This window comes from Thunnus maccoyii, chromosome 10 (assembly GCF_910596095.1).
Source record: "Thunnus maccoyii chromosome 10, fThuMac1.1, whole genome shotgun sequence".
Lineage (NCBI taxonomy): Eukaryota > Metazoa > Chordata > Actinopteri > Scombriformes > Scombridae > Thunnus > Thunnus maccoyii.
Window position 1 is genome coordinate 32,748,577 of NC_056542.1, and position 15,161 is coordinate 32,763,737.

General features: G+C 37.5%; 1 protein-coding gene across 2 annotated transcripts in view; it reads left to right on the forward strand.

Annotated features, from left to right (window-relative positions):
* grik2 (glutamate receptor, ionotropic, kainate 2) overlaps nt 1–15,161 on the forward strand; it is a 201,829-nt gene that overhangs the window by 170,849 nt on the left and 15,819 nt on the right. The window contains exons 15-16 of one of the 2 annotated variants that reach the window (XM_042423289.1): nt 6,576–6,826; nt 7,119–7,799. In XM_042423289.1, coding sequence (XP_042279223.1) covers nt 6,576–6,826; nt 7,119–7,205 — 338 coding nt within the window. In that variant the 3' untranslated portion in view covers nt 7,206–7,799. Of the gene's footprint in view, nt 1–6,575; nt 6,827–7,118; nt 7,800–15,161 lie in introns of those variants that run through there. The other variant, XM_042423288.1, reaches the window with a different exon arrangement.

The window sequence follows — 15,161 nt, forward strand, 5'->3', positions numbered from 1 at the left end:
ACCTACGTTTGAGTCAAATTTGTATCTCCCAAAATACTATCTGTCATGTCACTGTCACCTTTGTATCCACACTTGGGAGTTGCTACAACAAGATGGATGAGTGCACATGTTCAAGGCTGAGTCAAAATATGTAATACCAGTACTACATCACGAACCAAAGCCCCTTTCAGACATGCAGCCTTTACGTTCACCCCTCAACATCTAACATAAGCCCCCTTTTATACAGACATCCCTGCAACCTGTCATTATGCTGGCTTTGCTTTTTTACACTGAACCAAACAAAACCGGCATAATGCTCCCCCCTGTGTGTGATTTTAGATAACATGCCGGCGTTCCGGAATCAGAGGCATGACGTGTAACACAACAGCATCAGCGTCTTGTGTATATAGTCCTGCCATGCTGACTGTCCCTTTTACACTGACATCAATCCAGCAATTTAGCTACCTCCGCTGCCGACTTAATGGCGGAACAACAATGCCCTCATTCCGTGTTTGTACCTTGTACTAGTAAAAGGGGCTATTGATTTACATTACAATGTGGCCAATAGTTGCTAAGGGTTCTTGCTCTGGACCAAAGTGTTGGACTGACAGACTATGTCTACATGAAGTCAGCTAGATTCTAAAACACTGTTTTTGAGCAAAAAAGATGTGTCCACAACAGGAGTTTCAGTTCATTTCTAGAAATATTTCTGTCCACATTAAAACATTCTACCACTGAGCATGTGCGGAGGACAGACGAGCAAGTCAACCACAGAAAACGTGCAAAGAAGAAATGGTATAGGCTACTATATCTGTTTCTGCAGCGGCTTCCTGATATTTAGTTTATTGTGAGCAGATTACAGCAAACAGTTTCAGCAGAGAAAGGTGGTAGATAGCTGCGTTTAACTCTAAACAAGCTATCAAAATAGACAATAAAGAGAACAAGACTCACATGAAGCGTCTGCCATCTTTGTGTTTCTTCTTCTTCCCCCTTCCAATGAAATGCCGCACTACTGCCACCATCTGTTTTGTCATCAATATGACAGCATTTCTACAAAGCTCTGTTTGCCACAGTCTGGAGGCCGTTTTGAAAAAGCTCAGTTTTTGGACGAGAAAAACGCTGCTTTAGTCTGGACGTACGGCCAAAAAGGAGAGAAAAAGAAGCGTTTACGAATTTAGCCGGCTTAGTGCTGACATGGTCTAATGACGCTGCCAGCCTCAGGCCTCATGACTGGACCGACATATCAGTTTTGAGCAGTTATTTGTAGCTGAGGATAAAGGCCTGTGGTGTTCATAGAGCCTTGAAGTATCATAGCCGAGGCCTGCCTCACGACGCCATCTGCTTATCTGTATGAAAATGGGGTATTATGTGGCTGGAGGATCTGATGTCATGCAATATATTTTACAGCTCCAATGTAATACCCATTTACAAAGGAAACACTGTTGCTGTATTTTTAACTCAGTGGGTCAGGAGGCATCAGATTGTTCACCCATTTCACACTCATATGAATATGGGATACAATACTTGCCAAAAACCCGGCTGGCAGGTCTTGACTATATGACACAGTGCTCATGTTCATCCTGACCATGATATCACAGCTGAGGTCTTACCATTTGTTTTGATCGAACAGGGCTGGCCCAGTTTCAAGGCTGCCTGTGTTTTGTCTAAGCGAGTGATTTATCTGACACAGGTTGGCTTGCTGTTACTCTCCGGAGCTGAAGGGAAGGTATCTACTGTAGATGGCAATGAATAACAAGGACCGGAGCAGGATTCACATTCACTATCACCATGGTGATAGATGCTTTTGAAACATGCTGGCCAGCCGCTCTGAAATAAAAGAGTCAGATAGCAGAAGCCCTTGGGCAGAGATGAAGGACAGAAGAGATGTTAAAGTGTGTGAACATGGCCTTGTGGCTGGAGCCATGCTGCCATGAGGTTGAGGGCTGCCGCTCAAAGCTGCGCTCCAGCAGGAGAGTGCAGCTTATCATGGTCACTGTTTACGGTCTTTTGGGTCCACTACATAATACTGTTGCTAAACTGGCTCTGCATACTAACTGTTAATCACAGAGATTGCTACTCCACCAGAGCCAGCCAATTGATAATATTTTCTAATCTAAACATGTTTTTCTCCCCTGTGCTCCAGGGAGAGCTCATTTTAAGTGTTTGCGATAATAGGTGTTATTAGTTTTTTAAATAATTCAAGCTGCATTAATATCCTGATTGCGGTGTATATACTTGTACCACAGGGAAGTTTGGGGAGCAGGAGTCTGGCAGGATTCAAGTTTTTTTTTTTCTTTTGTTTCACAAGGCTTCACCCTTCAGGTTTAATCAGGGATCTCGACGTGTGGTTTTGATCAGCAGAGCTGTGGAAGGTGCTGAGTGGGGAGGAAGTGGAGGAGGAAGTGCAAAGGCTGCTGGGAAAACAGAAGAGGGGTGGGGGTGGGAGAATTCATTGGGTGCTCTGCAAACATTTCATATAGGCAAGAGGGAACATTTCAAGACCTGCTCTTGGGACGTTAACTTGTGAGTCCAAGGAAACAGCTCACAGGGAAAACATTAACACAGATTAACCATGGCATCTGGTTTTAATTAGACAGCTATACAGATAGAACAAGTGGAAATATAGGCCCCATAGTTGTCTTTGAGTTTTATAAGTTTAGTTTTGTTGGTCTCTTAAGGACAATAAAATGGCAGTGTTAGACATTATCATCAATATTTTACAATCTTAAACATGCACAATAAAATATACCCAACTGTAGACTGGGAGTACTGAATACTCACCCCATATAACAGCATGAAATAACAGATGCTAAAAAAGTCAATGCTAACATACTGATGAAGCAAGTAATATTGATCATTTCTACCATCTAAATTTAGAGTGCTAGCATGCTAACATTTGCTAATTTCAGTTTTTGGTTTAGTGTTGCATTTTGTAATAAGCACTTCCTAACAATTTACTTGCACCTTGTCCCAATACATACTGTATCACCTGTACTATTATAACTATGGGAGTAGTCGTAATAGAAGTAATAACATAGCTATAACACAATTTCACATTACATTACATCATATCACTCATCATATAACACTATTATATTGTTGTCATTGTGCTTTTATATTATTTATTTTTTATATTCTTTAATCTGTTATTTTTTTTATTTATTGAATTCAAGGAGTGTTTTATCTGTTTTCTGTATGTATCTGTTGTAACGTATAACTTTCCCCTCGGGGATCAATTAAGTTATCTTATTTAATTTTATCTTACCTTATCAATAAGGTAGTTGTGTGATGTGAGTAAAACATTTTGTCTTAGTCAGTAGTCTGTGGCCTAATTGGAAGTTTAAATGTTATTGTTGTAATTATGATTGAAGAACAGTTCGACGGTAAGTAAAGTTATTATTTGCTTTTCATTTTTCATCTTTTTTTTTTAAATTTTATTTACCTATCCCTGATTTCTGTTTGTGCAAAATATCTTGAAAAAGTTATTGATAAAATTGAAATGTAGTGTGTCACCACCAGGCCCAGTAAATGTATGGGTTTGTTAACATGTCTAGTTGGCAGCACAGTGTCTCAGTGGTTAACACTGCCACATCCCAACAAGAAGGTCCTTGGTTCCTGCCCGTAGTCTATAGTACTCTCATGGGGTTTAGTTGAACTGGAACATTTACATTGGTTTTATGTGTGAATGTGTTGGTCTATGTGTAGTGACTGTACAGCTACTGAGTTTAAATCTAGCAACTTTGTTAGGACACAATATACCCTGTGTGCAGTCATGCTCCCAAGAGGAAGAACCTTATTGATTTTGGTGACCTCATCATCTGTCCCATAGCTCCACTGTTAGGCCAGACTTTGACTACACTTTATATAACATCTATCCAGTAAAGAAATTGACTCTGGAGTAACTTCAAGGATAGGATCACAACAGAAGTCTTAGTTACAAAAAACAAATGGTAATCTTCAAAGTTAGTAATTTTAGTACAAAATACAAGCAAGAAAACAGAAATGGAGACTTTTGTACTTAAACAACTGTAACTGATTGTAACTGTGAAAAGGCTAATTCGTGTGAGTAAGTCCAGCTGCTGAAGCCTGATATTAGCCTCAGCTGAACTTCAGAAGTCTTTTTTTGCACAAAATGAGGACTGTGTAATGTAGGGATCTCTTGACAGCCAGTATGGAGAAGAAGAATTATTACAGAAACAAACAGCTGTTGAAATTTATTAATGAACATGTGAGTAATGTTTTGATGAAGACTTTCAAAAATGTGAACCTAATCCTTTAATCATAATATCAACATTGCAGGTAAATGGGACATATGAAGCTAAATACCAATTAGCAGTATTTGCCAGCTATATGAGGTCTGGTAATCAGAAGAGTAAACATGTTTAAAGCAATATGAAAACAGTAATGGGGATCCAATAAGAGCTAATCTGGACCCCTGAAAGTCTTCATTCCAGTACTTGTAGCAGGTTAAATATTTTGATATTTTTTATACCTGAAAGAATTTAACTTATTTTTTGCTGCCATTACCTGCATTTTGGAGAACTGTGACAGCCATAAAGAAACAAAGCTAAGCAAAACACAGCCACCAGCTACAGTCTATAAAATTAAGTGCTTTTATATGATTCTTGTGTTGAATTGATGCCTCATTCTTTACTGGGGGGAACTCACATTCTTTACACAACGTTTGTTTTGAAATACCCTATGAGAAAGGGGCAGACATAGCAGATGTTTCAATGTGATAGAGGCACTGGAAAACAATCTACAGTGATGTAAAATCTATATTGAGCAGAGTAGACAAAGTGTCTTGTGCCTGAATACTGAATATCCCATCCTAAATAGACTCAGCAATGTAGTTGCCTTACTGTACGATACTCAAAAAACAACCTTTCAGAACACACGGCTGGACCATGAACAAGACGTGAGCCCTATAAATTAAGTCATTTTCAGATACTGATGGCTGAGGCATCAACAGAAAAATCTTATGACTGTGATTTTACATGTGAACATGTAAATTATTGAGAAATCATGTAATTATCACAATACAATTTCATGATAAAGATATTTGGTAAAATAAGCTATTCAACAAAATAAAATCATTGCACATTAAAAACCTAATCCACATGTAGTTTAGGATACTTTAATAGATACTAGACTCTATTAAATGTACCTAAAGAATGAACTGTTTACACATGGATTGAAACAATAAATTCATGTGTTAAATCTGAGGGAATTTCAGAAACAGTAGATACTGTAGATTATTAAGAGTAAGCATATTTAAGCTGATGTATTTATTTAATATTATTTATATATTTTATACTTCAATGTATTTCATAGAATTTGGTCTTTTTACGTAGAACCAAGTGGGCTGGATGAAAATGAACAGTATCATTTTAACCTGATAACAACATGTTAGCCTGAATTAGTTAAACCATGTAAACCATGTTTCCTATTCTGTACCACAATTACCTTAAAGGGATTTAGCCAAAATGTAACCATAATCATTCCATTATATGGAAAGAAAATGATCTGAAAAGCATCAACATGCTCAACCAGTACAATGGTAAACCAGTGTACACCCACCAACGTTTCCAATCATAGGCTACAATTAATATATCTATACTTCTACTAAAAGAAACGGAGTCAGTTGACATTGGGTTTAGGTACACTACAGTCTTCCCTTTTTCTTATTTACAGTATATTTCAACATACTGTCGATATCATAGTGCAAAGGTGTCTAACTGTGCAGTGATCTCAGAATGTGATGACCTCCATCTATTCATCAGCCTGCTGCTGCACTGTTGCTGCATGATGCACACAGGAGGAAGTGTGCTCACGCTGGGAGAGAATAACTCATCAATAGTTTAATCCAAAAAACAAAACTGATGAACACAGACTCACTCATTGTGGTTATTATATCCATAACATTAATCCTGCTGTTTCCTTAAATTATACTAGACACTGGACTGCAGTGTATACGGGCAAAGCTGCACTCCTAAGAAACTATGTAAATACAGTTATTATTGATCAGCCACACAGGATCAAGAATAAGAGACTCTGCACACACATTTTCCATCCAAAGTTACCAGTTTTTACAGCGAGTTGCACACGAAGATCCAGCCGTAAACACGTCATAAACATACAGTAACAGAGTGAGCTGTCTTACCTTAAAACAAGCATTTTTTTGTACAGTTTCAGTGAAAAATCATCCATCACCATCATAAAATCCAGGGCTCTAACTACATCGCTGAAGGTAACAGCTATTCTGCATTCTGAGATAACTGGGAGGTTTCCTTCTTGGGATAATGAACATTTTTCCATCCATTACATCTGCAATTTGTGCAGTTCAAGGCACAAAACAACTTCATATGTTGATCTCCCTGTAAGCTCTCAGTCATTCTACTTTGTTTTCTCTCCCTGGCATGCACATGCATCTCAATGATGATGTCTATAAGACAGTACTTTAAACTTTGGCACATAATGAAAGCCACTATTCAGTAAAGGTGACAATCTCTCTCCCTTACTCTTAAAATAAGACAGAGGCACTGATTCAGTCATATTGGTTGCTCATGCTGACCTCATATCTTTTGGTCCTTCAGGCTCTCCGTACAGAGATAAGATCACTATTGCCATACTGCAGCTTCAGGAGGAAGGGAAGCTGCACATGATGAAGGAGAAGTGGTGGAGAGGAAACGGCTGTCCGGAGGAGGAGAGTAAAGAGGCAAGCGCCCTTGGGGTGCAGAACATCGGCGGGATCTTCATCGTCCTGGCTGCCGGACTCGTCCTCTCCGTTTTCGTGGCTGTGGGAGAGTTCCTCTACAAGTCCAAACAGAACGCACAACTTGAAAAGGTAAGAAATACCTCTGACATCAAGCTCTGCTTTGTTATTTAAAACAACGATAGCAGAATTTCTTACCATTACCACATGTGCCATGAAAAAGTCTCATGGCAAAAACATATAAATATCTAAAGATGCTAACAAAATGAAACAAAATATATGCTAAATATATCTTTTATAATTTAAAATACATAATTTGAAGAGATCATCTGTTTGCCAGTTTTCCGGAAACTCACACTATAATGACAGTGCTATATCATATGCAGTAAGATAAGGGTTGGTTTCTTTGCATTTATTCACTTAGGCCCAATGGCGACAACGAGATAAGAAACGTGAGGAATTCTGCTGTCACCATGGATCCAAGCTAGACTTTAACCACCATCTCAAATGACCTCAAGAAACACTCCAGAAACTTTTTTTCTATTGTAATCTAACATGATCTAAAACTGCCCAAAAAAAATTATTGAACTGTTTGTTTCTGACACTCCTGGGGGAAATGGGTTCACTAAGAGCAGTTAAATAAAATGTTTGGGAGTGTTGGAAGTAATACACAGTTGGATCACAGGCACATGTATTGCAAAGGTTTGCTCTACTGCATGACCCACGTCTTCAACAGTCACATTCACTAACACATACCTCCCCCCCTCCCCCCTCTTTCTGCTGTCCATTTCCACTCTGCAAACTGCCATCCTCCTTATACTGCAACTATTCTCACTCTTCATATCTGTGTAAATAGCCTGTTTAGATCAGTGCAATAATACAACACAGATCTGTGTTGTTAGACTGGAACATCCCAGCAAACATTCTGACACTGAATAGTTGCTGATAAAACGCTCTGCACCTTCAGAGACATACACAACACATTAATGAAATAGTGAGATTTTGCCATAAATGTATGGACCTGGGGTAACTGTTAAGTGTCGACTCTGCATATTATAACTTATTGTGCTCAAGGTACATCAGCTGTAATAAATGCTTCACTTTATTTTGTCTTGAGGAGTACATTTTAAAAAATCTGTGATTCAGTTCTATTTTTTTAATGCAGCTGATAAGCTGATAAACATATCTAAACTGCTGTACTTATTTCAATGTAGATCTATTCTAGGCTAAGTGCAGCTGTGTTATCAGCGTGGGTATCTTAACATACTCTGTATTAAAGGTTCCTCATTGGGATCAAGTGTATAAAAATATAACACATACACAGCACCTGTAATATGTGCTGCTTGATATATACTGTAAATATGTATAACATAGTATGTATTATATAGAAAACATTAATTATGAGTTTCATCTATTTTTTTCAGAGTTACAAGTGGTGCATTGTTTAATGAAGAATAGATGTACTGTAATGTGTTTGCATTAGCAGGCAATATTATTTTATAGGCTACAGTCGGCTGCAGGATAAAACACTAAAGCAACTGCGTGGTTGATGTTCATAAAATAGTCAGTTTAGTCCAGTTAGCTGCTTCCTCAATTAACTCAATAACTAACTGGGATTTACTGTAGCAGCCTTCAATATACAGTTAGCTACAAGCTAATATCTACGACATGACTGTATAAGCTCTGCGTTTGAATTGTAGCTAATAAATAAGAGAGAAAGATGTGTAACAGATGCTGTGGACTGAGAGGAGCGCATTATACCAAAAATCTACATTTATTATGGTGGAAGGTAGAGAGAACAATGTTTTGCTAGCAGAGACAGAAAAAGGCAACAGAAGAAATTAAATGTAATTGTTAAAATTCCCATTTCATGATTTTCTAACAAAAAAAAAAAAAAAAGAAGAAGAAAAAAAAACTTTACATGAAAAAGGGTAATGTTTTTAGTCACTAAGATATGTTTTAATACTGTTTGATAATTTGTTTTTTCATTTTAGTAATTATGCAGATGAAGAATGATATTGCCTACTGAGATCATTTAGTCCAAGATTACTGAACTATCAATTTTCACATAAGTATATGTATATTTATACACAATGTAAACGTTTTATTGATTTTATACAGAATATTCTACAGTATAGTATAGTGTAGTATGTTAGTAGATTAGTGTAAATACAGCACTGGGCCACAGTCATCTATACCACATATCTACTACTGAGATCATTTTGTGCAATCTGGACCTATTTATCATTTTGACATTAATTCAAAACAGGTTTGAAAGCTAAAACATTTTCTTATAAGATCACACTGTCAGAATTATGTAGCATTTGGGTAGACATACCTTGTTGAAAATATGTCATAAAACCTTTGAGGGCAATTACCAAATGAGCAATTATCTGATACTGTCAGTGACTAGAGATGGCATAAATTATTTAACCAGGTTCTCTTCCTGTGCTGTTTTGCCTTAAAAGTAATAGGCTCTCATGGGAGGACAGATACATTAATTCCAGTTTCCGGAGCTGTTCAACATTTGATTGTATTGATTGTACAGTGTTTTAGCTTGGCCCAGTGACCCTGTATTGATGAGTCAGAGATCCATGCTGTGTTGCTCTGTTAAGTGAATATGTTATACACATAGGTATGAATGCACAAACATACAGATATTACGTAAATGTACATACACATTACAAGGCTGTGCCTTTGAGTAAATAGGGTTGAAAGCACAGCAGTGAAATAATACATTATACAGAACATGTCATGGCAACCAGGGTTAATAATGTTACTTTATCACAGTGATGTTTACCTGCTAAAATGTGTCTATGACTGGCAGTCATACTGCCTCCTAGACAGCAGACAACATTCTACCACAACCACACACTATACAACTAGTCAACATGAACAAGATAACATCTAAAAGCAGCTTTTATTATTTTATTAGCTCCTAATGAAAACATTCAGTTCAGCATATAGTGACAGCTAGTGCAAAATCAGATGCATTGACAAAATAATGACTATCTGAACATACACTAAAAAAGCTGATATTATCTTACACACAAAAAAAGAAGAAAATATGTATTTGTGATGAAAAACAACAAGATGTTCTGTATTAACTTACATATTATGGACAAAATTTATGTCATAAATATATTCCTTCACCAAAGTTAAGATTCTGTTACAATAGGTCGACTTATTTCATGGAGTCACGGTGAAAAGCGCTTGCTCAGCTCATTGGTAAAACGCTGTTGTCTAACTGACTGCACAGATAGAATCAGAATGGACTTAAGGCTAAAAGGAACAGAAGAGACATTTTTTCTGTGGTAACATAATAATGTGTGTATTATTAACAAACACAACTTAATTCTGTATAAAACATGAAAAAATCTGAATATTTTACAAACCTGCCCAAACAGATTTAAAAATAGGAACTTGCATACAGGGCTGCCGCTGGTGCTCCACCTTATTGCTAAAGGTCATGTACGCTGGGCAGTAAGACTACCAGGGGTGCATTATATGGTGCTCCAGGTGTACATCATTTACCCCTTGCAGGGTTATTGCCAGGGTTATATTATATGTAGCCCTGACCATATGGCTACTGGGGTGCATTACATGGAGGGTACATAACCTACAGCAGAAGCCTTAGGGTATATTACATGTGTGCAGGATCCTGTATAATGTACCACAGGGATTAAGGCTGCCAGGGTTAGTATGATAGCAAGTGCATACAAGTTATAGTAATAGTTTGGGCTCTGCCTCACATCCAGAGATAATGTACCCCAAAATATAATCTCATGCAGAATCCTGTATACATGTAATGTACCATAGTCAATAAGGCTGCCAGGGGTACATTAGTAGCCTATTAGTACCCACCTTATTGGCAACCATGTACCCATGGTAACTTACATTACATACATTCCATGTATGCATGATTTTGCATAATAAACCTCAGGCAATAACGCTGTCAGGCATACGTTACATGTCACAAAAGTATTCTTTTCACTAAAATAATAACCCTTATTTAGCTTTTGCTGTTCTTATTCTCTTAATAATGTTTAATTTTATATGTGTAAAGTGCAGTGATAAATGATAATACTGTAGTCTGTCAAGATTCACAAAACTCCACCAGTAGAAGTTATGGGCGAGTACTGACATCAACTTTCATATTAGGATTACTATCGTACTTCCGTAGGTTTCTAACATTGGTGCAAGCAGTCATATTAGCATCAGTGTTCCAAATCAAAATGCTTGCTGGGAATATGAATTGAAAATCTCATAAATAGTGCACTTTTGAACTTCAAATATACGTTTGAGAAATCCAACAAGTAATCACCTAATTCATCTGAATCCAGTGTGCTTTTTCAGTAAGCTCAATCTATCATGCTTTGAATTCAAATAATACATTCACAGCCTGTTTCCTCTGCTTTGATAGGTTTGTATATTGAACAATGTGGTTTGTATATTGAACAATGTGATGAGTGAGTACAGCAGGTTATAATGGAGGATATACAGTCAGATAATACGTGCACAATGAGACACCGCTCCACAACAGCACTACCCCACCACAACATTAAACCCTAAACAAGGTCATTCATCAATTTCGAACAAGCTAAATAAAGAAAGACAAAATGAATAGACCCAACAAGCACCTTGCAGGCTAAGACTAGATGCAGCAGACTGACAATTTTTTGAAAAGACTGAAGGTTTCTTCCTTTAGATTATGACCCTGACACCCTGCTATTAAACCTTGTATTGACAATGACTTGCTTGCACTCTTGTTTCATACACAAATTCCACTACTGTCATGTGTTATGCACTCTGCTATGTGGTCATGCCCGTGATCAGAACACATGGAAGTGAACAACACTTTCCACACTACCACTGGTTTGCTTGGGACTGCACACAGTGGACATACTGAGTTAGTATTTAGACAAAATAAGATTAAACCGGGTTCACCCAGTATTGGTTTTTGAAGGCCGCTTTGAAGCTACCATTGGCCAGTATGTACTTATATTCCTTAACATCTTTACTGACTGAAAACATTTAAAAAACAATATTTAGACCATTGTGGAGGGCCAAAGCTCTCCATTGAAACTCTTTTAGTTGGGTTATCAGATATTTTAATAAAGTTTAATTTCTGATGAAGAGGATCTCCAGACTCCTCTGGTGGTCTATGAAGTCCACAGTCGCTATCAACTTCATGTAATCCATACGTTAAACAAACTTGCACACAGATCCTGACCTGTAGTGCTTACTCTTCTCAATGTTGAACCCTCAAGACCAGCCCAGCTTGAAGCTGAGTTTGTTTATTTGGCTCTGTGGGTAAATGACCCCAACACAATAGGAAAAGCATATACTGTTACATCCATTGAAATCTGCATTTTGGAGATTACCCTCTAAATTCTGGAAAGGTTTCAATCTGACACTGTCATTGATGAGAAAGCAGCTTGAAAGATGAAATTATGTTCCCAGCAGTCATTGGACATCTTTTTTTTTCCAGTGAGAAACTGCCACCCAGGAGACAACTTCAGACTTTCTGTTTTCACTAATCCATCTGGCCCTTTATCAGTAATGCAGCCCAACAATTGTCATATCTCTAGTCACACAATGAGGTGAGAAGCAGCAGCTCAAATTTGGTCCTGCCATGCTGGTTCATACTGTGGACATGAAATGTTCTGATATACTAAAGAACAATCTTTAATGACTTGACTTTCAATTAGAAAAAGGTTCTGAACTTAGCTGTCATAGCTCATAAAAAAGATGCTGCCTGTCTGACTGCATCTCAAGTCCCATCGAGGACAACAGTGCCCTATCTTGAATATGTGTGGGGCTAGACCATTGACTGTATATAAAAATGGACGTCATGACAGCTCTCCAAAAGTGAAACCAAAACATCTCAATCGCCCCCTGGTGGCTGGCTGCAGTATAGGTCATAAATCCCGCCCTCTCCATGTTAGTGGATGGGACATGAGCCAAACTAAAAAAATCAAAGTACACGTCAAACAAATTTTTCCCAAAGATGGTTTCTGTGATTTTAGGTAGTTTTTATCAAGCTGATGTTTGTCCAAGTGCTCATTTTTCTGATAAGTTTGTTTTTAATTAGTTATTTCATGATAAAAATAAAAAGTGGATGTGAGGTCATGATTGACAGCTGTGACAGCCACCATCAAACCTCCATCAAGCGGTGGGAAGGCTGAGGGGGCGTGTCCCATGAGCCATCATCCCACCGCCTGACTCTACTGCACAGACTCTGACTCCAAATGACATCACACAAGCAAGATAGCAGCTCCTGGAAAGGAGATATTTTGGCTTCACTTTAGCATAACAGTAGAAGTGGAGATGCGTCATCCATCTTTATATACAGTCAATGGCCTAGACAGTCTCCATTATGGACTGGACAGTAAACTTTTTCAGTGATTTTTATTTATTCGCCTCAAATGTTGTGTGAGATAACGTTCAATAACAAAATGGAAGATTTTCTGCACATGGTAATTACAGTCTGGACAGGACAACCAAAATACTTTGTTAAAGTTAGGGAAAGATCATGGTTATAGTTTTTAAAAAGCAGACTAACTGTTGGATTGTGACAGGTTCCAAACTTTGCTACATAAAGGACAAACTACTTGAATCATGAATGTTGGCATTAGCAAGTATTGTGTACATTAAATAGATGCAACCCCTAATTACTAAGTCATAGAAATAAAGTGAACCACGCTGCAATTCAGTGAAATGGGAAACTCTGGGATGTATTTTTGTCTTATAATGAAGAATGTATTAAAAGTATAATGCGCAAAGAAAGAAAAACTTAAACTCCAGCATCGGAATTTTTTTTTCTTCTTTTTTTGCAGTTCTGGTCAAGAAGGAACCTCTATCATTGTGGCGGTTTATGACTCAGACTGGCTGATATGAGATATTTTAAAAAGGCCAATACATGAAAACCAATAAATGGGCCAAACCCTAACCTGAGCTTGATTTGCTTAATCCTTCTATTGAGTGCAAAAACAAAACAAAAAAAGATCCACTCTTCAGTTATGTGCAGCTTGTGGATCCCACAGTCCAGTGCTAATTAGTATCAAGCTAATCTGTGAAAATGAACCATCTATTTTGTTTCATTGTGAAAATCAACCATATATTTTGTTTCATTGCTCCAGGCTCCTCACATAATTGAATACCACCTACTTTTTACAATATGGGGTTGTTTTCTCACCATGATGCTGAAAGTGTCAACTTGAAAAATGTGGTGCTAAGCATCTCTTTGTTGTGTTTCACATGCTTGACAGCGCACACCCTGCAATTTGCATTTTATAATTACTTCTGTTCTGTAACATTAGAAAGGAGCAAAAATAGCAGCTAGTCATTTATATAATGGGATGAGCCATACACCCTCTTGTACAATAGAGGAACTGTTAATAGTGTTTTTAAAGGTTAAATAGACATGTAAACGCCAGAACTGTGTGTTTTTGAGACTACTGCATTTACTAAAATCAGATTGTAATACCATGAGATGAGAGCATTGTCAGATGAACCACTTGTTAAAGGTTTATACATATACACTTGTTAAAAGTTTTAATAAAGGTATTAATAAACATTTGATAACTATACAAGCTATAGACCTCTGTAGGCTTGTCATTTTGATTCACCTACTAAGACTATGACAGTTTTCTTTGTTTTCTTTGTCTCTAGTATGTTCCCTTTACATTATTTCAGCACATTCCATTATCATTACTACATGGCGCCTTGTTCATTTCAAAGGAACACTTCAATAATTTGGGAAATATGCTTGTTTGCCTGAAAAGAAGATCAATTTAATCTCCCAGTACAGAGTTAGCTCCTGGAAGTGTTTGGCCTAGCTCTGCACAAAGACTGCAAACAGCAGTAAAAAGCTAAACCCCATCCAAAGTGAAAAACTTCTTTCCATCAAGTTATCTTAAGCAGGGAGATGGTTATTCCACAAGAAAATCATGTGACCATCGCTACACAGAACTCAAACTCGGTGCTAAGGTGGTGTAACTCAATAACAGGAAGCGCCTCTCTGGTGATTCCACTTCAAGACACCTGTGCACTAGTTATCCTCACTGTAACAAATATTTTCAACAAAACAATATATAATATTATGCACTACACTGCCTTTTCATGTTTTCATTTACCTATAGACCTATATGTTTTAACTTTTATTGAATAATGGCAAGATGTGTGTATATAAGTAGCCAAATATACAAAGGCACTGCTATATTTACTGTTCATTGAAAATCATGAAACTTAACCTTCACCAAGCCAATTTGACTAAAACAAATATTAGATTTTGACTGAAACCAAAGTTCTTCTTAAAGGAATTACTCAGTGCCACCAGTAATCTTAGGCACTGGCTGCTAGTTCCTGAGATGACCAGCTGCTCTTGTGGGTTAATTTCACACCTAAATTAATGCCTAAACAACATCTCTAAACTAAAATCAGTGACTCAATAACACTTGCCGTG